Source organism: Pleurodeles waltl, chromosome 6 (assembly GCF_031143425.1).
Source record: "Pleurodeles waltl isolate 20211129_DDA chromosome 6, aPleWal1.hap1.20221129, whole genome shotgun sequence".
NCBI lineage: Eukaryota > Metazoa > Chordata > Amphibia > Caudata > Salamandridae > Pleurodeles > Pleurodeles waltl.
The window spans coordinates 1,671,110-1,697,219 of NC_090445.1; the positions used below are offsets into that span (position 1 = coordinate 1,671,110).

A 26,110-nucleotide genomic window follows, 5' to 3' on the forward strand; every position below is an offset into this window, starting at 1 on the left:
ACATATTACTGTCGGATACTTCTTAATACCAGATTAGGCCTATGAATTACCTTATTTACCAATTCTAAAACTCAAATAAAATAGCAAAGCAAGTTGTTTTTAGATGAATCTCTAGAAAGTAGAAACTATTGGGCCGCCTTTACAAGGCCTATGGCGCAGGGGGCACAGCGACTCCCTTAGTGCGCCCCTGCGCCACGGGAAAGGGCGGAAATGAGCCATGTCTACAACATACAGCGCAGGAGCACAAATCCTGCCACACGCCAATGCAGGCTCCCTTGCACCATGGAGTCTGCATTGCGAGGATGATGGTTTTTGTGCAGGAATAGCACGTAGTGCGCAGTGTGCTACTAGGGCCTCGTAAATGATGCCATATTGTCTCTCGGAATCGAGGCAACACATTACGAATATATCCAGAAAAGTCTATTCTTCTACGTAAGATTAACCTTCACTCAGATTAGAAAGGAACTATTTATGTAAACACAGAAATTGCTAAAGTTGTCACAAATGAAGTCCTAATAATGGGAGCAAATGGAGTGCTAGTAACAGGAACAAATGAAGTGCTAGTAAGAGGAACAAATGAAGTGCTAGTAACAGGAACAAATGAAGTGCTAGTAACAGGAACAAATGAAGTGCTAGTAACAGGAACAAATAAAGTGCTAATAGCAGGAACAAATGAAGTGCTAGTAAGAGGAACAAATGAAGTGCTAGTAACAGGAACAAATGAAGTGCTAGTAACAGGAACAAATAAAGTGCTAATAACAGGAATAAATGAAGTGCTAGTAACAGGAACAAATGAAGTGCTAGTAACAGGAACAAATGAAGTGCTAACAACGGGAACAAATGAAGTGCTAGTAGCAGGTACAAATGAAGTGCTAATAACAGGAACAAATGAAGTGCTAATAACATGCACAAATGGAGTGCTAGTAACAGGAACAAATGAAGTGCTAATAACAGGCACAGATGAAGTGCTAATAACAGGAACAAACGGAACAAATGAAGTGCTAATAACAGGAACAAATGAAGTGCTAATAACAGGCACAAATGAAGTGCTAATAACATGCACAAATGGAGTGCTAGTAACAGGAACAAATGAAGTGCTAATAACAGGCACAGATGAAGTGCTAATAACAGGCACAGATGAAGTGCTAATAACACGAACAAAAGGAACAAATGAAGTGCTAATAACAGGAACAAATGAAGTGCTAATAACAGGCACAAATGAAGTGCTAATAACAAGAACAAAAGGAACAAATGAAGTGCTAATAACAGGAACAAATGAATTGCTAATAACATGCACAAATGGAGTGCTAGTAACAGGAACAAATGAAGTGCTAATAACAGGCACAGATGAAGTGCTAATAACAGGCACAGATGAAGTGCTAATAACACGAACAAAAGGAACAAATGAAGTGCTAATAACAGGAACAAATGAAGTGCTAATAACAGGCACAAATGAAGTGCTAATAACAGAAAGAACAAATGAAGTGCTAATAACAGGAACAAATGAATTGCTAGTAACAGGAACAAATGAAGTGCTAATAGAGGGAACAAATGAAGTACTAGTAACAGGAACAAATGAAGTACTAATAACACGAACAAATGAAGTGCTTGTAACAGGAACAAATGAAGTGCTAGTAACAGGAACAAATGAAGTGCTAATAACAGGAACAAATGAAGTGCTTGTAACAGGAACAAATGAAGTGCTTGTAACAGGAACAAATGAAGTGCTAGTAACAGGAACAAATGAAGTGCTAATAACAGGAACAAATGAAGTGCTAGTAACAGGAACAAATGACCTGAATGTTTTAACAGTGAATGCAGAAGTCTACTGCAGGTTTCTATAGTGAAACCTTTTATGGGAGATTTACAAACATTTTGCGCTGAGTTAGCGTCACAAGGGCGTTTCCCACGCAAGCGGTACAACGCTTGCCTAAACAATGGCTGGCATTTTCTCCGCCTTAACCATGCTTGCATGGTTAAGGCAGAGACTGGTCTAGTGGATCGGGAGAGGACGCAGTGAGGTAAGTGGGGTTGGGCAGGGTTTGGGGTGCTGTTTTTAGGGGTGGGGTGGATTTAGGGCTTAGAGTGGGTGGGGGGTCCGGGTAGTTTATTTTTTAGGGGATGGTGTTGGGGTTGGAGAAGTTTATTTTTTAGGGCTTTCAGGGTAGTTTATGTTTTAGAGGTGGCGGGCGGGATACTTTTTTTTTAGGGGCGGGGAAGTTTTAAGGAAGTGTGGGAGAAGGGCGGAGAGGAGGAATGATTGGAAGAGGTTGCGGTGAGGTAAGTGGGGTTGGGCAGGGTTTGGGGTGCCGTTTTTAGGCGTTGGGGTGGATTTAGGGCTTAGAGTGGGTGGGGGGTCGGGTAGTTTATTTTTTAGGGGCTGGTGTGACAGTTGGAGAAGTTTATTTTTTAGGGCTTTCGGGGTAGTTTATGTTTTAGGGGTGGCAGGATACTTTTTTTTTTAGGGGTGGGGTAGTTTGAGGAAGGGTGGGAGAAGGGCGGAGAGGAGAGGAGAGGAGAGGAGGAATGATCAGAAGAGGACGCAGGGAGGTAAGTGGGGTTGGGTCATGGCATGGTTTGAGGGGTTAGGTTTTAGTGGGGTGGATTTATGGCTCAGGGCAGGTGGGGGTGTCAGGGTAGGTTGTTTTTTAGCGGCGGGGTTGGGGATTTGGGTAGTTCATTTCTTAGGGCTTAGGGTGGGTGGGGGGTCAGGGTAGTTTACTTATTAGGGGTGGGGAAAGGTTTTAGGGCTCAGGGTGGGTGGGGAGTGTCGAGGTAATTTATTTTTTAAGGGGAGGGGTGGGGGGCGTGGGGGTTCAGGTTGTTTTTTAGGTTAAGAGTGGGCGTTGTATGACACAACCACGTATGCCGTTTCCACATATGCCTTTACTAAGCATGCTTTCACAACGAAATTCGTGGTAAAGGCATGCGTGGAAAAGACATGGTAGTGGTTCCAATCACATTGTTAAGGCATGCATGGTTCCAGCATGCGTGGTTGTGTCATACAACTGCGTCACAAAAGTGACACTGACCAGCACAAAATGTTTTTTTCCTAATTTACTTTACAGTTCAAAAACTTGTTGTGTTCCTGGAAAGTACCCTACAAGTAACGCAAAGCAGCGCAAAGCACTGCGTTGCGTTACTTAGCTCCGAGGGACGTTACATGGGTGGTACATGGCCGTTCCCATGCAACCACCCATGCCTTTTGACACAAAACCCTATTTACCAACAATAGTAGGCATGCTTTCTGCACTGTGCAGCACACATACAAAGTTGGAAATGTTTTAACGTATATCTACGCAGAGTATTTTGTACTGTACAAAACCTATGCTAGACTCACGCACACACCTTTGCACTATGGCGCTAAGGTGTGTGTGTGGCGCTCAGCATCTAAAATCAGCAGCGGCGCTAGCGAGAGGGGAGGAGAGAGCCAGATCTATGTGAACATGGCACTGTCCTGCTCTCTCCTCACGCAGCGCAACATTTGTGGCTGCTGTCCTGCGTCCTGCGTTCCAAGCCTGTTTAGCAAATCTGGGCCTTAACGTTAGCCAGTAGTTACCCACAGTGACTGTTCATAATCAGCTGCCTTTGCAGGTCCACTGCTCAGAGCCTTGTCAAGGGAACGCGACTTGTAATGGATCCAAACCAGGCAGACAGTGTAGTCGACTCATGGCTCGAAACACCTCTGGTGGAGGCTCCATAGTGGTGCAATCATGGCTTCACCCAGGAACTGTTTGAAGGGACCTGAATAGGAAGTTTACAATGATTTATTTTTCAAATGTTGCAAAAAATTATATCAGAGTTACACTTCACTCTTTCACACATTCACTCACTGGTGCACGTATCTCACTCACTCCCTTCTTCACTCCCTTTCCTGGCATTGTGTTGTGTCATGTCGTATTACTCTTCTGTATTTATTGCTTCGCAACATTAGTGGTGATCAGATTTTAATTATGAGTCTCTCTTCACAGGGAAAAGAAGGTCTCATTGGACCTGTTGGACTTGTGGGACCTTCCGGAAATCTTGTAAGTTGTTTTCTTATCTCAGAGTATTTGTAAAGCGCACTACTCACCCGTGAGGGTCTCAAGGCGCTGCGGGGGGGCTGCTACTGCTTGAACAGCCAAGTCTTGAGGTGTCTCCTGAAGGTTAGAAGGTCCTGTGTCTGTCATAGGTGGGTGGGAAGAGTGTTCCACGTCGTGGCAGCGAGGTGAGAGAACGATCTCCCACCGGCGGTCATTCTGTGGTTGCGTGGGACGGTGGCGAGGGCAAGGTCGGCTGAGCAAAGCTGTCAGGTCAGGGTGTAGAACCCCGAATCTGATGTTACCATGTAGGTCATCTCCTCCTGGGGACCTGGTTTGGGGACTATTTCACTTCTCCGATCTCAGGTGATCAGTAAGAAAGAACTCCATGGCTGCCCCCAAGGTCAGGCCATTGACAAATGCTCCAGAGATGGCCATTTGCTTTCTCCATGGCCAGGTCCAGGGGAGAAAACTCTTCCACCTGCTCCAAGAGAAGAACCCATCGCCTGTCCAAGAAGAGACCCCATCACATGCTTCAAGAAGAGACACCATCACATGCTGCGAGAGGAGACCCTATTGCCTGCCCCAAAGGAGGCCTCATCACCTGTCCAAGACGACACCCCCATCACCTGTCCAAGAAAAGACCGAATCACCTGCTCCAAGAGGAGACCCCACCCTCTGCTCCAAGAGGAAACCCCATTCCCTGCTCCTAGAGGAGACCCCATCACATGTCCAAGAGGAGACCCCATCACCTGTCCAAGAGGAGACCCTATCACCTTCTCCAAAGTCTGGTCTTCCAGGTGAACTCTCGGAGCTCAAAGGTCAGGTCGTCCAGGGAAGGGAATTCTTCATCCTGCTCCAAGTTCAGTTCATCGAGGTGAATGACCACTTTCACTGCTCCAAGGTGAGGTCGATGTCGCCTGCTCCTTCCACACTTCCCCTCAAGGTCCAAAGCATGCACCATCTCCACAGCTGCTGCAACCAGTGCCCTCATCGACAGGTGTACAATGAGCAATAATATCTGTGAGGGGATATGAGGCACATTCTTCGAGGTAGCATGTCTGAGGGGGGCTGTGTGAGGCACATCTGTTGGAATGGGGTGTTTCTGATGGATACTTCTAACTGCAGATTCCTCACTTTGTGAATACACCAGGCTCTAGACTGGATCCAGAGAATTTTCTTCAGCAATCTCCTCACAGGTCGGTAGGTGGCGTTGTGCACCTCTGTGTCGGATCCTTCCCTGATGTGATGCCAGGGTGCCACGAAGTCGCAAACTCTTCATCTTCCAAAGTGGATCCGGAGCTCATTCCCTCAGTTCTGTCGGTGTGATAGACCAAATTTCCTACGTTTTGCCAGTGTGCGAGGGACGTGACTTCCCCTAAGATGTCAGGGTTCAAGTCTTGTAATGATTGCCACAAACAAATGTCAGAAATGGACGCTCATGACTGTTTCTGGTGTTTAGGTTCCTCACACGACTCGGTGTTGTGCGACAAATGTGCTTGAATTAATCCAAAGTCCATCCGGGACCACAAGGCCAAACTAAATTATGGAACATCACCATGAGGCCCTGTCGCTCTCAAAGATGAGGTGAATGATGGATTATTGTAAGTCAAAGAAGAGGAAACACAAGGAGTTGAAGCACAGCCCCCCTCGTTTCTGCGACTGAGTTGTTACGTAGCCCCCAGTGTACCCCCAAGACTCGGTCTCAGTCTCCAAGCCTACGAACCGATTCCACGTCTGTTGGCGGCACTGCAGCAAGTCCAGGCCTTCAAAGAGACCAGATCTTTAGTACCGTACCAGGTCCCTCTGGAGCACCTTCAGGCCCTGTGGATCTACCAATGGCAGATCTGTCCCCAACGTCGACTGTGCCTCTTGATCCTGGTCCAGAGTCAGCCCCGACTCCAGGGCGATGCCTACCCGACACCCTGTATGGCGCGACATCCGCTGCCGGGGCTTGAGCATCGATGCTGGCAGCAATGCCGCGGATGCCGGAGGAGAGCCAGCAGCACTTTCAGACTCAGAAGCTGCAGTAATATCATTCGACATCGCATCCCCTCCACCTTAGCTTATCTGGACACTTCCGCTCAATTATACGTTCCTGAACAAGACAATGACACTGAGGACCCCTCCCAACTATACAGCGACGAAAATCTCTGTTTGGACCTGCAAGAGGCCAGTGGTCTTGACACTTCCCCTGAAGCTCGTCTCCTCTCTCCTACTCCTGGCCCGTCAACTGACGAGTCTCCCTCCTTCGCTATGGTCATATGGAGAGCATCCATCTTTATTCAGATCACCTCTTGTTATACATTTTCTAAAAGGGCTGATCCATATGTTCTCACCAAGAACATTTGTGCTGCCTCAGTGGGCTTTATATCTGGGACTCACTTTTCTCATGTGCACTCCATTTGAGCCAGTGAACAGCTGCCCTCTCTGGTTACTCACCTTAAATACTGCATTCCTCAGAGCGATAACGTGCTCGTCATGTGAGTCAACTACAAGCACTGTCTGTCCGGCAGCCATTTACCACCTTCTTCAAGGACAAGATAGTGCTCAGAACTGAAGCAGCATTCCCCTCGGAAGTTGTCACACCTTTCCTCATAGGTCTGTTCATGATCCTGCCTGCTTTCTTTGTGCAGCCTCATCCATCTAAAACAGTAGAGATACTTCATCTCCTGGACCCAGAGAGTGCTCTTAGCTTTCACAGGGATCTCCCCAAGGGCCATGGGCCGGATGGTCAGCTGTTTGTGGGGCTCCCTGTGGCAAAGACGGAAAAGCTGTGATTAAGTGAATATCTCTAGATGGATTGTCCTGTGTGTCAATACTTGCTACGGATTGGCCACGAATCAGCCTCCAGAAGGCCTAGACACTCATTCTGCCGGAGCAAAGGCGGCTGCTACTGGCCTCGTCTGCAGTGTCACAGTTTTGGGCATCTGCTATGTGCGCATTAATTCACACATTCAAGAAACACTACTGACCAATATCAGAAGGAACTGATGTCAGCATGTGGAGGTGGTTACTATATAGAGACCGCAACATCACATCCAGAGCAAGATGGATCCGACGCGGAGCGGCATGATGCCACCTGTCGACGCACGAGGGAATTACTGAAGAAAGGTTTCCGGATCCAGTCTGGTGCTTGGGGTAATTCACAAGGTGAAGAATCTGCAGTTAGATATAATATTCACCAGAAAGAGCATCCCGAAGGTGAGTAACTTGTTCATCAGGTAACTGAGAGGCAGAGGTGCTGTGGTGTAGTGCAAGTGCTGTGAAAGATACATCTCTTGGGGTGAAGCGTGTGAGGTACATCTATTGGGGTGAAGCGTGTGAGGTACATCTGTGAGGTACATCTGTGAGGTACATCTGTTGGGGTGAAGCGTGTGAGGCACATCTGGGAGGTATATCTGTTGGGGTGAAACGTGTGAGGTACATCTGTGAGGTACATCTCTTGGGGTGAAGCGTGTGAGGTACATCTGCTGGGGTGAAGCGTGTGAGGCACATCTGTGAGGTACATCTGTTGGTGTGAAGCGTGTGAAGCACATCTCTGAGGTACATCTCTTGGGGTGAAGTGTGTGAGGTACATCTGTGAGGTACATCTCTTGGGGTGAAGCGTGTGAGGTACATCTGTTGGGGTGAAGCGTGTGAGGCACATCTGTGAGGTACATCTCTTGGGGTGAAGCGTGTGAGGTACATCTGTGAGGTACATCTCTTGGGGTGAAGCATTTGCGGTACATCTGTTGGGGTAAAGCATGTGAGGTACATCTGTTGGGGTAAAGCATGTGAGGTACATCTGTTGGGGCTGAAGCGTGTGAGGCACATCTGTGAGGTACATCTGTTTGGGTGAAGCGTATGAGGCACATCTGTGAGGTACATCTCTTGGGTTGAAGCGTGTGAGGTACATCTGTGAGGTACATCTCTTGGGGTGAAGCATGTGAGGTACATCTGTGAGGTACATCTCTTGGGGTGAAGCGTGTGAGGTACATCTGTTGGGGTAAAGCATGTGTGGTACATCTGTTGGGGTGAAGGTTGTGAGGTACATCTGTGAGGTACATCTCTTGGGGTGAAGCGTGTGAGGTACATCTGTTGGGGTAAAGCATGTGTGGTACATCTGTTGGGGTGAAGGTTGTGAGGTACATCTGTGAGGTACATCTGCTGGGGTGAAGCGTGTGAGTTTCATATGTTGGGGTGAAGCGTGTGAGGTACATATAATGGGGTGAAGCATGTAAAGTACATCTGTGAGGTACATCTCTTGGGGTGAAGCATGTGAGGTACATATGTTGGGGTGAAGCGCGTGAGGTACATCTGTTGGGGTGAAGGTTGTGAGGTACATCTGTGAGGTACATCTGCTGGGGTGAAGCGTGTGAGGTTTATATGTTGGGGTGAAGCGTGTGAGGTACATATATTGGGGTGAAGAGGCCGCGAGGGAGGTGTGAGAGGCAATGTTATGACATGACTATGGGGTGAATCATGTGGGCATTTCTACGGGTGAGGCAAGAGAGGGGGTCTTCAAAGGGCACCTCTGTTGGGGCATCTGAGGTGTTGGTGTGAGACATGTATTGGGGTGAGCCGTTTTAAGGGGTCTGTGTCAGGCACATGTATGGTGAAGTTGGTTAGAGGTCCCTATGAGACAAATACAGATGTGAAGCATTGGAGGGGCTGTGTGAGGTACAAATACTGGGGTGATACCTGTGAGGGGTCAGTGTAAGCCACAAGTGTAGGGCCACACTTGCGAGGGGTCTGGGTAGTCATGTGCTCTGATGGCACATAACCCTCCGCAGATCCCCCACCCGATGAGCGTCTTTGCAGGTCTCAGACTGGTCTAGAAAACGTTTCACACTCTCCACCACAGCCAGGTGGTACCATGCGGCTTCTGCCACATACTCCGCATACTGGGCATGACCACATTGGAGTATATTAGGCACCAGCCGACAATCTGGGCTCATTTCCTGTTTTCCCAGCCTCATGGACACGGGTCCGGAGTAGCCTCGATGCTCAACCAACAAAATTACTCTGCATTTTAATGATCAAATATCTCTTCCAAACCCCACATGTGAGGAGATGGGATGTGTGATATGGTGCGGTTGTGCGATCTCACTGTGTAATACACTTACCACCCCCTTTAGGAGCCTTAGGTCTCGTTTGTCAAACCTTAAGCTCAGCCCTGTAGCTGTGGCTCTGAGCAGCAGTGAATACACAAAGAAACAAGTGTAAAGCAGTGAACAGAACCAAAACAACAGCAGAAGAAATAAACGAGACACTCAAGAAATCCAACACCAATTTATAAAAATAGGCTGTATTTTTATGTATTATAGACACCACAACAAAGTAAGTATGAACTTCTTCACTTAACCAAAAACAATCATTGGCAAATTCAACAAATTTGACCCTTACAAACTTTTTCAGAGAAACTTTGGACAAGTGTCAGTGCGGACCAAGAGTTACTTTAGGCGACCTACTGCAGCAGGGAGCCAGTCAAAAGGTAGAAGCAGTCTCCAGTGAGTTCCACACATTTTTATCCCTTTGCTTTAAGGTACTATGGAGTGGTCCTGATGCAGTGATACAGGATGCTGAAGGATGCCATAGATGCAATGCGGTCAACAGGGGTCTTCCTATGGCTACTCCTCAGTCCATGTACTCTGTGAGGTGGTCCTGGCCACAGGGGTTGACATTCCTCAAGGCCTCTCGGTCCTGGCAGAAGGCATATGTACCAATGGGCTACCAGTCACCTGGTATCGCGATCACAGCGGAAAACTTCCTTGGATGATAACTCGCATTCGGGGTGACCAAGTTGCACTCCAACAACTTTCCTGGGTTCAACAAACTCAAGTGCTACATTGAGCATCAGGTTCTGGTCTCTGGTGCTGCATGGTGATGAGAAGTGGGGGCTTGAATTTGAAGAAGGCTGCCAACTTGCCCCAGCAGGCTTCTTTAGCTGTTGTGGCTCTGTGCTGCAAACAGGAGATCAGCCAGCTGACTGTAGGAGTCTCTTGATTTGCCTGGCCTCTGAAGATGACTTCTTCACGAGCAGGACCGAGTAGGCACAGTCTCTTTCCTTTGCTAGCCACCACGTTCAGGCGGTGCAGTCCACACCAGCTGGGCCTGCCTTTTTTCATTTCCAAGGTGCGGCAGGTTAGTCCATCTTTCTGTTCAGATGAGATCAGTGTTCTGGGTGCCAGGGTTGCCTATTAATGTCTAGAAAATGCCCTTAGGTTAGACTCAGTCAGTAGCCAATGGGCTATTAGGTTTCACCCATCCCGATGACCACTTCCTGGGAAATGTGACATCTGGCTGTCAATCAGTGGTCAATGGGCTACTAAGTTTCCTCCATTTTAATGGCCACGTGCTGGGAAATGTACCATCTGGCTATCCCAGGATGCACCATTCCCAACATGGCAGAACCTTTCTCTCAGTGTGCAGAGTTCCCCAGCCCAAACCAGAGGTGTGGTTACCAAGGGGACTACATGCTACTGGCAAACTGGATTGGCAACTGGTTTCTGTTAGACCTGCCTTAGGGTGGTCACCCCTAACTTTTTGCCTGTCTCCCTCCACTTTTTAGATACTGTTTTTGCTGGTTTTAACACTCTGTGCACTTTACCACTGCTAACCAGTGCTAAAGTGCATATGCTCTCTCCCTTTAAACATGGTAACATTGGATCATACCCAGTAGTTATTTAATTTACTTATAAGTCCCTAGTAAAGTGCACTATATGTGCCCAGGGCCTGTGGATTAAATGCTACTAGTGGGTCAGCATCACTGATGGTGCCACCCACTCAAGTAGCCCCTTTACCTTGTCTCAGGCCTGCCATTGCAAGGCCTGTGTGTGAAGTTTCACTGTCAATTCGACTTGGCATTTAAAAGTACTTGCCAAGCCTAAAACTCCCCTTTTTCTACATATAAGACACCCCTAATGTATGCCCTAGGTAGTCCATAGGGCAGGGTGCTGTGTGGGCAAAAGGCAGGACATGTACCTATGTAGTTTACATGTCCTGGTAGTGTAAAACCCCTAAATTAATTTTTACACTGCTATGAGGCCTGCTCCCTTCATAGGCTAACATTGGGGCTGCGCTCATACATTGTTTGAGTGGTAGCTGCTGATCTGAAAGGAGTAGGAAGGTCATATTTAGTATGGCCAGAATGATGATATAAAATCCTGCTGACTGGTGAAGTTGGATTTAATACTACTATTTTAGAAATTACACTTCTAGAAAGTGAGCATTTCTCTGCACTTAAATCCTTCTGTGCCTTACAATCCACGTCTGGCTGGGTTTAGTTGAAAGCTCCCTTGTGCATTCACTCAGACATACCCCAGACACAGGATACTCAGCCTCACTTGCATATATCTGGATTTTGAATGGGTCTTCCTGGGCTGGGAGGGTGGAGGGCCTGACACTTGCATGTCAAAGAACTGTAGCCTGCCCTGCCACAAAGGACTGCCACACCCCCTACTGGGACCCTGGCAGACAGGATTGAACTGAAAGGGGACCTTGTGCACTTCTATGCTACTCGTTGAAGTCTCCCCCACTTCAAGGGCACATTTGGGTATTTAAACAGGGCCTCTGCCCCTACCAACACATACACTTCCTGGAGAACAGAACCTGAACCAGAATCTGCATCCTGCCAAGAAGACCTGCCTGGCTGCCCAAAGGACTCACCTGACTGCTTTCTGTGAAGGACTGCTGCCTTGCTGTTGCCCTGCTGCCTTGCTGATCTCTAGCTGTGGTGAGAAGTGGTCTCCAAGGGCTTGGATAGAGCTTGCCTCCTGTTCCCTGAAGTCTCAGAACCAAAAAGACTTCATCTCTACAAGAAGGACTCCTTGTGCGGTGAAAATCAACGCACAGCCTGCCAGATTTGACGCACGGCCCACTCGATCGACGCACAGCTGAGCCGGAACGACGCAGCCCGACTTCCAGAGAGAAATCGACGTGTCGCCTGCCGTGTGGTAGAAATTTCCGAGCAAACGGCCACCGGATCGATGCCCCTGTGACTTTGTCCTGTCAGTGCCGGAAATCCACGCATCGTCCCCCGGGCGTCTGAAAACCCCGCAACCTGAAGAGGATCCACGACCGAGCACCGGAAATCAATGCACAGCCGTAAATGCGTGAAAACTAAACAACGCATCGTCGTGTGTGGCCCGAGAAATCAACGCGCACCCCCTTGTTTTCCTCGCTTCTCCTGCTCTGCGGTTCTTTGGTGAGATTTTGAACACGAACCAGGTACTTTGTGCGTGAAAGAGACATTTATGGCTTTTTAAAGACTAAAGACAGTTTATATTACTTTTACGGTGATATCGCAACATATACTTATTGCATTTTAATTGTTTTGACCTGCATCTCATCAGATAAATATTATATATTTTTCTAAACACTGTGTGGTGTATTTTTGTGGTGCTATACTGTGTTAGTGCATGATTTATTGCACAAATACTTTACACATTGCCTTCTAAGTTAAGCCTGACTGCTCGTGCCAAGCTACCAGAGGGTGGGCACAGGATAATTTGGATTGTGTGTGACTTACCCTGACTAGAGAGAGGGTCCTTGCTGGGACGGGGGGTAACCTGACTGCCAACCAAAGACCCCATTACTAACAGTTTCCCATCTCTTGCCTGATTGCCAGCCAGTCAACCTCAACAACAGGGCAGCCGTCCCCCAAGTATTTCACATTTGCTGTTCTAAGACGGCTTCACCAATAAAGTTGCCCTTGGGGTCAACACCCATGTGGCTTTCTGCCTGGAAGAGTTAACACCTCCTCCTAGCCTGTATTGTTATCCTTCCTGGGAATCGTTCATACGTCTCTGCAGGAGGGCAGAAGGCTGTCTCAGGGACAAACGTTGTGTGCAACCCTAAACAGGCACTAGAAATCTTGGGCAACCCTATTGGCAATGTCTAAAATTGCACTTTACCCAACAGTGCATTAAATGCAATTGAATCATTAAACTGGATTTAATGCACTGATTCTCTTGACAATACAAAAATATGGTTCAGCACTCCGTCCTTCATCCTTTTGTGTTCCTGATTCTTATTACACCTTCCAGTCCCAGCTTCAGTAGTGTAAGTCAGTAGTTAGCAGGCTGCGAGGTCTGAGGAAAAAGCCTGTTTCCTTACATCACATGACGTGCATGTGACATTTAGGCTTGAAACATGATTTTGCAGCTCCTGTTATTTTTGCGCTTTGAGGAACCTGAAGACGATCAGAGAGCGATGACCCACAGAGACATCCCAAAGCGATCCCACTCATCTCTAGGTAAGTCTCCTGACAGGGACTGATTTCCAAAAAGATCTTCCCACAAAAAGAGCAGTAAAAGTGAGAAGCGATACGTTCCTATTCCTGAGATGATTCGAGTCGTGAAGCCGTTCCCCAAACCCCAGCTCTTCCTGCTTGCTGGATAAGGATCCAACACTGAAAACACTGAGTTCCCAGCTCCATCGACTGACTCTGCGCAGGTTGAGACCTTCTGCCCAGCAATGCTGGACTTGCCCAGGGTGGCTCCTCTGCCCTCTAGGCCACTCCTGAAGGATGGGCCCCATGCTGTGGAGTTGGTGACTCCAGTAGGTCCCACTCCAACCCCTCCAGGAGCTCCCACCCTAGTGCTTAAGAAGAAGTCAAAGCCTTCCTATGCGATGTCTCCCGTTTGTTCAGGGCCTCCTTTGACTCTGACACAGACACTGCCATTGGAGCTGACTACAATGAAGCCCTGGAAGTAATCTGAAATTACCTGTGTGGTTTGTACTTTGCCTGTACCGTGGTTCAATCCATGGGTATGGGCCTCATGCTGTGCTGCCACACTTCAATGTTTTCCACTAGTTTCTCAGGAGATGTTAACGTGAGCTGCTAGGACATGCCCTTGAAGGCAAGCGGTTGTTCAGGGAGAAGGCCGTCTCCTCCATAGAACTCTTAGAGAAGAATGGCTTGTTTGCTGAGCCAAGCATCACCATTGAGGCAACTACAACACCACAGGAACGTTTGAGGCTATTCCAGGACAGTACTTTCCCAGCTGAGACAAACTTCTCAGCTGATTCAGAAGCCCCAGCAAAGGTGCCACCTTGTCATAACCGGGGTGGATCTAGGGGATGCCATCACCCGCAGCAGCTGATGCAGTCTCCACCAACCTCTGCTAACTTCGCTCTCCTCCAGAACTTGGGCTTCACAATCAAGGTCTGAAGATCCCAGCTCACACCTACACAGAGCCTTTACAGGTGGCAAACTGGACAAGACTCCCACCAAGGTGTTTCCACCTCTTCAGAGGATCCTAGATATTCAGGAGATGATTCCGAGGTTTCTAACTCCGGCAGAGCTCTCAGTTCTGCATGTCCTATATCTGCTTCATTCCATGGCTTCACGCATCCTGTTAGTGCCACATTCCAGTGCTGCTTCCCACTACTGGCTCCAGAATCAGGGGAGCCGCTAGACCGAGGCGCAGAGCCTCCAGTCACTACATCCGTGTCTGCACTGATGGATGGATCCTTCCAAATGTGCTGCGTGTCGTTCCTTCAGACCTCCACTGGTACCGGCCGCTGTAATCACAGGCACCTCCTTGCTGAGCTGCGTTGCCCAACTGGATGAGAAGACAGCAGAAGACCTTTGATCCAGATAAGAGCAATGTCTTTATATAAATGTGCTGCCAAGTATTTCCCTTCCTCTGTGTGATGGTCAACACGACCATCGTCCACTATATCGACTGAGAGGGCAGTGCGGGTCGTAGACCCCCTGAAGGGAGAACATTTAACTGTGGCAGTAAGTTCCGCATCAGAAATTGTGGCAGTGGCTCGTCTTGCAGGTTCCATCAACATGAAAGCAGATTCTTTCAGTTGCGTTATGTTGAAGGACCACGGGTGGGAATTAGACCCCAAAGTGACAGCGATGGCGCAGTTGATCTTCCCTGCCTTGGGTTTTCGATACATGCATCTCATTGCTACAGCCCGGAACAGGATGTTCTTCAGTTTTGTGCCATGCGCGTCGCCCCAGAGTGATTTCTTCGGAGATACCCAACTGGTCTCAGGGCCTATTTTGTGCATTTCCACTGATTCTACCTCTGTCAAAAGTCCTGCGAAAGATGCAGGAGGGTCGAGCACAGCTGGCTCTTATCGCCCCAGATTGGGTAAGGAGGAACTGGTTTGTCAATATGTTGACACTCAGCATTCGCCTTTCCTGCACAGCGTGTAGCTGTTTCTTGGGAGGGTGGTCAGGTCCCACCTTTGCAGCACCCTGAGACTTATGTTGTCTCTTGCACAGCAGGATCTGGGCGCGGCTATGGTTCAAGCTGTTTGGCTTTATGTTTCTTCCTGGCCAGCTATCCATGGTAGATTGCCATTGTGGTGCATTTCTGAAAGGTTTACGTCCCTTGATTCCTCCCACTGAGCTCATTGCTCCTCAGTGGGATTTAAATCTCCTATTGACCTTCCTCACGGCATCTCTTTACGAGCCGGTGCACAGTTCTGCAGTTCGGCTCCTCACTGCAAAGATAGTTTTGTTGGCGGCAGTAAGTTCATCCCACAGCCCTTTCAGGTTGTCCGACTTTCATGGCTTCTCATCTGGATATCTTGTTTTTCATTCCTGCCCATCTTTTCTACCCCAGGTAGTATCTGCCTTTCACATGATACAGTCTGTGAAGCTTCTATCCTTCTTCCTCCTCCTCATCCCTCCAAGAGGAGAGGCAGCTGCAGAGACCAGATGTGCTGTGTCCAGTATCACCAGTCACACTCAACAGAGAGGACGACCAGCTCTTGAGTGGCTTCACCGGATGCAGTTCCACCACCAGCTCTCTGACCAGAGGTATCCCAGTGGTTGACGTCTGCTGGATGGCACGAGGTCATCCCTGCATGCTTCTCTGACGTTACTGCCTCACAGCCTTAGCATACTGTGACAAGTACTTAGCCTGAGCTGTTGCATGAATTCCTTCCTTGCTCAATCCCACCTCCCAGTGAGTGTGGCTCTGGGACTCATTCATAAGATGCGGATACTGCGGGAAGTGGTATCCATCAAAAGAAAGCTACTTACCTTCAGTAACAATATTTCTGGTGAATACATAATATTTTTGCAGATTCTCCCCTGCCCTCTCTCCGCCCGATGGGCTTTTGCCGTGATTAATAGGATCTCTGAGAATTCAGCGTTACGTGCTGTATTTGTCGCTGTTGTTGCTCAGTCGGCTTCTCTCTCCATCCTTAGTGGTGCCAGCTCGTGCCTAATATACCCAGTGTCGCCATGGCCTGTGGGTGGAGTTGGCACCACATGGCAGCCCTGGACAGCTACTGCTACGGAAACTATTATGACACCTGCCAGGATGTTCATCAGATGAGGAATCTGTTGAAAGATTTTGCATCCACCACAGATGTTGTTAGTGAAGGTAATTTACTTTGTCATTGGGGTGACACTTGTGAGGCACATTGATAAGGAGACTATTGTCAGAGAAGAGGCTCCTGTTAGGTGAGACCTCTGCCTTCTTCCAGTGACAGGACAGAGTTCCATGCTGCCTTAATAAAGACGAGCCGAAGTGTAAGACCCCTTCGGCGTCTGCATACCCTCAGAGGTGCTAGAGCTGCGCTTTTTAAATATTTGAGGGAGTGATTGATTAATTTATTGTGAAAAGCTCCCTCAGAGCTTCTTTGTCATGTGAAGATCAGTGTTCTCAGGCACTGACCAGAGTCTCTCATGTATTTCAGGGCCCAAAAGGAGACAAAGGGAGCCACGGAGAGACGGTGAGTGCACGCTTCACTTCTGAGAGTGGCAGATATTGAATAAATGACAATGTTTATTACATCAAATTTATTATTATTTTTTATTTTTTTTAAATCAAGCAAATCAGTTGTAAAACATATAAAGACACATTGAGTGTTAATCATTTATTTGTCATTTTGCCACGTTGAGACTGGCCTTGTGTTTCAAAATGTGAAAAATTTGTTTGTCAAGCCAAAAAAGCAGAAAAAATACAGATTATTATTCAGATAGCCTTATATATGAATTTGCAAGTCTATTAATTTATAATAAATAAAACGTTAAAGCATTGGGCCTCATTTACAAGATTAGACGCAGCACTGCGTTGTGGCAGTGATGCATCAAAGATAGTTGTGCTGCGTCAAAACAGGTTAAGATGCCATAGATGCGTTGTATTAACAACACAAGGCACCAAGGTGCAGGGACCCATGGATGCATCAGAAATTCTGATCAGTTCATGAGTGAGAACTCTGCCGCAACGCACCAGCCTAAAAAATGACGCATTGCTGAAGGTGGCCTCACAACTGACGCAACTTCAGTGTTGTGTCAAAAATCAGAGGCAAACGTTAGTTCTGACTGACGCAAGTAGCCTAATGTGTGGGGGCCAATGTGAAAGACTGTAAAATGGTGGAATAGCACCTTGTACAATCCCACATTGGACCTGGATGTAAGCAGTATGGCTGTATGTCACATTACAGTGGGCATTGTCTATTTATGTGTATGTGGAGACCTGAGTATGTGTGACATAGTGAGTGACAGTGTTATGAGAGTGAATACAAGTATATGGTGTAATGTATTGTGGCAATACATGTACAAGTCTATAGTGTAATGTAATGCGGCAATACATGTATTACCTACCATATGTGTGTACTTACCTGTTGTCCTTTGAAGTACGCAGACCTGGACTTGTGGAAACCCTTCTTCCACGGAGAAGTGACAATCCAGGTCTGTCCCTTACATGGAGTACACAACGCCACATTGCCTTGCTGCAGTGGATGATATCATAGGTGCCATGGCCCCAGCTTGGTGAAGGGGTTCTACAACATGATTGTCACAGTTGTAGACCCATTGCTAGTAAAGAGGAAGTGAAATATAGACAGATTCCAGTGAGTAAAGTGACTTCAGATGGTCAGAGTTCTGTTACAAAGCCACTGCGTCAGTTCCTATGCCTGGGTTATGGAGGAGCAGGAATTCTGATGCATCTCAGGTTTGCTAGACGCATCTTGAAGAAGCTTCACACAATTAAAACGTATAGATATCACTGCGTCAGTTTTTCTGACAGAACACCCACTCTGCATACATTAAAATCTGCGTGCAGGTGGATCCCAGGTTTTTTTCTAATGCAGGCCCAGAAAAAATGACGCATCTGGCCAAATGTGTCGCCCTGTAAATATGGAGCTACCATAATGCTGCAGGTGCTTAAAAAAATGACACAATGGCAGCGCACCCTCCTTGTAAATATGGCCTGGGGGCTTTGAGAAGGTCAAATTTCTAAAGAAAGAATGGTTTTTTAAAGTCTATCCCTAAAACACACACCAATAATTTTAAAAATAAGAGTATAGTTTAGGGACCTGTGTGGACGAACCTGCAGCGTTAGCACCGTGCGATAACTCAAATAGTCAGATTACATCAATGGACAGTTTTTAAAACCAATGTCCGAAGTTAGCTGCCCAGCAGATCTCTTGATTGTGTTTAAGTCGCACCGCAGTGCGTCTCTGCACCTGCGGGCTCCATAACATAAAAAGCTTTGTTGTACGAGCGTTTTTTTGTGATATTGACACCCACTGTACAGTAGCATGAAAGATTATTTTACAGATACAAAGGGCCTCCTTTAGGTCTTGGAGGAGAGAATGATGGATATCATGGGATTATAATAGGGCCAACGGCATATCAGTCACGCTTGTGACAGAGTATTCCCCTCCGTCAAAGACCTGAATCAGGCCCTCAGTGTTTGAAGGACGGTGCTCCATCAGTCTCGTGGCCATCTCTGTACATCGAAAGGAACTGCCCTTGGCTCAGTGGATGGCCGCCGTCGGGTTTGGTAGCCGTTCCCCAAATATTAAACTTTTTTTGTTTTTCAGAAACAAACTCCCAAAGCTCCGTACCGTCCGCTAAACTCTAAATCACCCCCATGCCCTTCAGTTTAATGAGTCAATCACTCAGCGACTCTGCACTCTTTCAAATTCCCTAATTACGAATCGCAGAAAGCTCACGCGGATAACCCTCTAGTGCATGAGACATCCAAGGACATCTTGAGATGATCCTGCGGTGTTCGTGTATTGGAAGAGGCTGGTCGGCATGTACCGATTGTTACTCCAGTATCCGAGAAGACGACAGCTGTAGGCTCATGAAGGCCTTGAAGGCTGAACTCGCCAGATTATTTGTGGCTATGGCCACAGTTTAAAGATCTTTCATGGTCAAATGGAGGTAATTCGTCTGAGGATTGGCGTTGAGCTAGCAGTGGGCATAAAAATACTGTGATAAAAGGAAAATATTTCTAAAGGAATTCTGTGATAGTAAATCCAAGGAAAAGGAAATTCTTGACAGGAAGGCCTATTGGCCTTACCCAGAATGGGTAAAAGTTTGACCCTTTAAGCTTTAAATACGACTATACATTTACACTGTTCCTGCACAAAGGAAAAGTTATTCCAGCATTTCTGTACTTTAAAGTAATGAGATGGCCCGAGATATACAAAGATGTGTCACACCGCAGCGGCCACAGGTGCGTGAGACGGAGAGCAGGAAGGCGCCATATCTACTAAGATGTCGCGCTGTCCTGGGCTCTCCCTAGTGCCGACACACACACAGGCCGCCTCACATAGGCCCAGATTTACAAAGATGTGTGACATCGCAGCGGGCACAGGTGCGTTAGACGGAGAGCAGGAAGGCGCCATATCTACTAAGATGTACCACTATCATGCGCTCTCCCTAGTGCTGGCACACACTCAGGCCGCCTCACATAGGCCCAGATTTACAAAGATGTGTGACATCGCAGCGGGCACAGGTGCGTGAGACGGAGAGCAGGAAGGCACCGTATCTACTAAGATGTAGCACCGTCCTCTGCGCTCCCTAGTGCCGGCACACACTCAGGCTGCCTCACATAGGCCCAGATTTATAAAGATGCGTCACATCTCAGCGCCCACATGTGCATGAGACAGAGAGCAGGAAGGCACCATATCTACTAAGATGTAGCACTGTACTGCGCTCTCCCTAGTGCCGGCACACACTCAGGCCGCCTCACATGGGCCCAGATTTACAAAGATGTGTCTCATCACAGCGGCCACAGGTGTGTGAGACGGAGAGCAGGAAGGCGCCATATCTACTAAGATGTCGCGCTGTCCTGGGCTCTCCCTAGTGCCGACACACACACAGGCCGCCTCACATAGGCCCAGATTTACAAAGATGTGTGACATCGCAGCGGGCACAGGTGCGTTAGACGGAGAGCAGGAAGGCGCCATATCTACTAAGATGTACCACTATCATGCGCTCTCCCTAGTGCTGGCACACACTCAGGCCGCCTCACATAGGCCCAGATTTACAAAGATGTGTGACATCGCAGCGGGCACAGGTGCGTGAGACGGAGAGCAGGAAGGCACCGTATCTACTAAGATGTAGCACCGTCCTCTGCGCTCCCTAGTGCCGGCACACACTCAGGCTGCCTCACATAGGCCCAGATTTATAAAGATGCGTCACATCTCAGCGGCCACATGTGCATGAGACAGAGAGCAGGAAGGCACCATATCTACTAAGATGTAGCACTGTACTGCGCTCTCCCTAGTGCCGACACACACTCAGGCTGCCTCACATAGGCCCAGATTTACACAGATGTGTCACATCGCAGCGGGCACAGGTGCAAGAGAGGGAGAGCAGGAAGGCGCCATATCTACTAAGATGTAGCACCGTCCTCTGCGCTCCCTAGTGCCAGTAGACACTAAGGCTGCCTCACTCCACTCATACACCTTAGTACTATAGCGCAAAAGCACCTACGTCACATCTAGCCTAGGGTTTGTACTGAACGGATACCCTTACTAAACAAAATACTATGCCAAGACAAACTTTAGAACTTTTCCCACTTCTGATGTGTGCTGTACTGTGCAACACGAATGGAATGTGGGAATAAATGCTTTTCTCCTTTTTACGCTTGCTCCAGGGTGGTGTTATTTTTTAGAATCCATCCTGGATGCAGCGTAACACAAAGCAACACTTTGCACTGCTTTCCTTTTCTTTTAGGCAACTTCCCCAGTGGAAACCACAAACTTTGTGCTGGACAGTAAATCCACAAAAACACTTTTGTACACATTTGTGTCACTTTGGTTACGCAAACTTGCTGCAAAATGTTTGTAAGTCTTGGCTGGGATATCTTGGGGAACGCTTATCAGTCAAGCAAGCCTCTAAGTTTATATAACCGGTGGTAAAGCTCAAAATGGAAATGCCCAAGTGCTAAGTTTGATTTGCCTTATTTGTCCCTTCCAAAGACCCTAATCTCCTTCATGCACTGATCATCAACTGGCTTGTAGGTTGAGCCGGGTAGATGTTATTCATCTGAGGCTGCCGGAGCTCCAGTCCTGTTTGTCTAACAGAATGGAGTCATCAGCATCTCTCAAGGGTTGAATGTGTTGCTGGTTTATTTTTGGTGGGAATTGCCTGACTTTGATGCCGGCAGAACCACTGTCTGCAGTGTAACTACTACCAGTGGAAGGGCCAGGATGTACCCTTGCGTGTGTACCGCACTGGTGTGTACAGGTCTAGAGACAGGGGTCTCATTGTCAACCTGTGCTCTGGCCCAGGGGTCTGAATACAGAGGAGTGACCTCCCTCAGATGCAGCACTGTAATCAATATATCACACAACTAAGATATTGACTTATAGTCGCGTGACCGTGTCTCTGCTGCAGGTCTGTAGGTGCAGCATACATAAGAGCAGAGCTGTCCGTGGTGGCTAAGCTCAGTATCCATAGGGTCTCTACCTGCAGCACATATATAGGGACTGTGCTCACAGTGTCCACCTGCAACATACATATGGGCTTAGCACATGTTGCCATTAATAGCTGACCTGACTGTGTCTTTAGGGTCCGAACTTTTAACATGTATAGGGGCTGAGCTCACAGTGCCCCTAGAAGCTGACCTCACGGTGTCCTTAGGGTCTGTAGCTTAGCGTACATAGATCAAGGTCTCCATAGGGGCTACACCTGCAGCATATATAGGGTCTGAGTTCACAGTATCCAGGGTCTACACCTGCAGCGTATACAGAGGCTGAGCTCACAGTATCCATAGGGTCCACTACTGCAGCATATACAGGGGCTGAGCTCAAAGTATCTATATGGTCTACACGTGCAGTATATACAGGGGCTGAGCTCACAGTATCCATGGGGTCTACATCTGCAGTATATACAGAGGCTGGGCTCTAAGTATCCATAGGGTCCACTACCGCAGTATATACAGGGACTGAGCTCACAGTATCCATAGGTTCTACTCCTGCAGTATATACAGTGGCTGAGCTCACATTATCCATAGCGTCTACCCCTGCTGTATATACAGAGGCTGAACTCAGAGTATCCATAGGTCTACACCTGTAGTATATACAGGGACTGAGCCCAAAGTATCAATAGAGTCTACACAATATATAGGGACTGAGCTCACAGTACTCATACTTTCTATACTTCCAGTATACACAGAGGCTGAGTTCACAGTATCCATATGGTTTACACCTGTAGTACATACAGGGGCTCAGTTCACCGTATCCATAAAGTCCACACCTGCAGTATATACAGGGGCTGAACTCACAGTATCCATGGAGTCTACACCTGCAGTACATACAGGGAGGGACTGAGCTCACGGTATCAATAGGGTCTACAGTATATACAGGGGCTGAGCTCAGAGTATCTTTACAGTCTACGCCTGCAGTATCTAGAGGGGCTGAGATCACACTATCCATAGGGTCTGCACCTGCAGTACATACAGGGGCTGAGCTCAATATATCCATAGGGTCTACACCTGCAGTACATACAGGGGCTGATCTCAATATATCCATAGGGTCTACACCTGCAGTACATACAGGGGCTGACCTCAATATATCCATAGGGTCTACACCTGCAGTACATACAGGGGCTGAGCTCAATATATCCATAGGGTCTACACCTGCAGTATATGCAGAGGCTTAGCTCACAGTATCCATAGGGCCCACATCTGCAGTTTGTACAGGGGCTGAGATCCCCATCCCCATAGGGTCTACACCTGCAGTATATACAGGGGCTGAACTCACAGTATCCATACCGTCTACACCTGCAGTATATTCAGGGGCTGAGCTCAATATATCCATAGGGTCTACACCTGCAGCTTATACAGGGAGGGCCTGAGCTCACAGTATCAATCGGATCAACACCTGCAGTATATTCAGGGGCGGAGATCACAGTATCCATAGTGTCTACAACTGCAGTATATACAGAAGCTGAGCTCTAAGTATCCATAGGCTTCACTTCTGCAGTTTATAGAGGGGCTGAGCTCACAGTATCCATAGTGACTACACCTGCAGCATATACAGGGGCTGAGCTCAGACTCACAGTACCCATAGGTTCTATATCTGCAGCATATACAGGGGCTGAGATCACAGTCTCCACAAGGTCTATACCCGCAGTACATACAGGGGCTGAGCTCACAGTATCCATGGGGCCTGCTCCTGCAGTATATAGAGAGACTGAGCTCTATATATCCATAGGGTCTACACCTGCTGTATATATAGGGGCTGGCCTCACAGTATCCATAGTGTCTACCCCTGAAGTATATATGGGGGCTGAGCTCATAGTATCCATATGGTCAATACCTGCAGTATATATAGAGGATGGGCTCCCAGTATCCATAAAGTCTACACCTGCAGTATATACATGGACTGAGATCACAGTATCCATGGGGTCTACACCTGAAGTATATACAGAGATTGAGCTCTGAGTATTCATAGGATCTGTACCTGCAGTATGTACAGGAGCTGAGATCACAGTATCCATAGGATCTCCATCTGTAGTATATACAGAGGCTGAGCTCACAGTATCCATAGGGTCCACACATGCAGTATATACAGGGGCTTAGCTCACAGTAGCCATATGGTCTACACCTGCAGAATATACAGAAGCTGAGCTCACAATATCCATAGGGCCTGAATCTGCAGTATATACAGGGGCTGAGCCCTAGGTATCCATACAGTCTATACCTGCAGTATATACAGAGACTGAGCTCAATATCATATGGGTATATACCTGCAGTATGTACAGAGGCTGAGCTCACAGTATCCATACGGTCTACACCTGCAGTATATACATGGGCTGAGCTCACGGTATCCATACGGTCTACACCTGCAGTATATACATGGGCTGAGCTGACATTATCTATAGGGTCTGTACCTGCGGTATGTACAGGGGCTGAGGTCACAGTATCTATAAGGTCTACACCTGCAGAATGTACATGGGCTGATCATACAGTATCAATAGCGTCAAGTCACAGTATCCATATGGTCTACACCTGTAGTATATACAGGGAAGGACTGAGCTCACAGTATCCATAGGATCTCCATCTGTAGTATATACAGAGGCTGAGCTCACAGTAGCTATAGGGTCTACACCTGCAGTATATACATGGGTTGAGCTCACAGTATCTATAGGGTCTACACCTGCAGTATATACAGAGGCCTAGCTCACAGTATCCATAGTGTCTGCACCTGCAGTATATACATGAACTGAGCTCACAGTATCCATAGCGTCTGCACCTGCATTATATACAGGGGCTGAGGTCACAGTATGCATATGGTCTACACCTGTAGTATATACAGGGAAGGACTGAGCTCACAGTATCCATAGGATCTCCATCTGTAGTATATAAGAGAGGCTGAGCTCACAGTGCTATATGGTCTACACCTGCAGTATATACATGGGTTGAGCTCACAGTATCTATAGGGTCTACACCTGTAGTATATACAGAGGCCTAGCTCACAGTATCCATAGGGTCTGCACCTGCAGCATATACATGGACTGAGCTCACAGTATCCATAGCGTCTGCACCTGCATTGTATACAGGGGCTGAGTCACAGTATGTATATGGTCTACACCTGTAGTGTGTACAGGGAAGGACTGAGCTCACAGTATCCATAGGGTCTATATCTGCAGTATATACAGAGGTTGAGCTCATAGTAGCTATAGGGTCTACACCTGCACTATATACATGGGCTGAGCTCACAGTATCCATAGGGTCTGCACCTGCAGTATATACATGGACTGTGCTCACAGTATCCATAGGGTCTGCACCTGCAGTATATACAGAGGCCTAGCTCACAGTATCCATAGGGTCTGCACCTGCAGTATATACAGAGGCCTAGCTCACAGTATCCATAGGGTCTGCACCTGTAGTATTTACAGAGGCCGAGCTCACAGTATCCATAGGGTCTGCACCTGCAGTATATACAGAGGCCGAGCTCACAGTATCCATAGGGTCTGCACCTGCAGTATATACAGAGGCCGAGCTCACACTATCTATAGGGTCTGCGCCTGCAGTATATACAGAGGCCTAGTTCACAGTATCAATAGGGTCTGCACCTGCAGTACATACAGAGGCCGAGCTCACAGTATCCATAGGGTCTGTGCCTGCAGTATATACAGAGGTCTAGCTCACAGTATCCATAGGGTCTGCACCTGCAGTATATACAGAGGCCTAGCTCACAGTATCCATAGGGTCTGCACCTGCAGTATATACAGAGGCCGAGCTCACAGTATTTCTAGGATCTGCACCTGCAGTATATACAGAGGCTAAGCTCACAGTATCCATAGGGTCCACACATGCAGTATATACAGGGGCTTAGCTCACAGTAGCCATATGGTCTACACCTGCAGAATATACAGAAGCTGAGCTCACAATATCCATAGGGCCTGAATCTGCAGTATATACAGGGGCTGAGCCCTAGGTATCCATACAGTATATACCTGCAGTATATACAGAGACTGAGCTCAATATATCATTAGGGTCTATACCTGCAGTATATACAGAGGCTAAGCTCACAGTATCCATAGGGTCTGTACCTGCAGTATATACAGAGGCCTATCTCACAGTATCCATGGGGTCTGCACCTGCACTATATACAGAGGCCGAGCTCACAGTATCCATAGAGTCTGCACCTGCAGTATATACAGAGGCCGTGTTCACTGTATCCACAGGGGCTGCACCTGCAGTATATACATGGACTGAGCATACAATATCCATAGGGTCTGCACCGGCAGTATATACAGAGGCCTAGCTCACAGTATCCATAGGGTCTGCACCTGCAGTATATACAGAGGCCTAGCTCACAGTATCCATAGGGTCTGCACCTGCAGTATATACAGAGGCCGAGCTCACAGTATCCATATG

General features: G+C 47.7%; 1 protein-coding gene across 1 annotated transcript in view; it reads left to right on the top strand.

Moving 5' to 3' along the window:
* The window catches only part of COL27A1 (collagen type XXVII alpha 1 chain), a 1,169,012-nt gene that overhangs the window by 1,058,492 nt on the left and 84,410 nt on the right, over positions 1-26,110 (top strand). The window contains exons 52-53 of the mRNA XM_069236924.1: positions 3,972-4,025; positions 16,674-16,709. Coding sequence (XP_069093025.1) covers positions 3,972-4,025; positions 16,674-16,709 — 90 coding nt within the window. The remainder of the gene's footprint in view (positions 1-3,971; positions 4,026-16,673; positions 16,710-26,110) is intronic.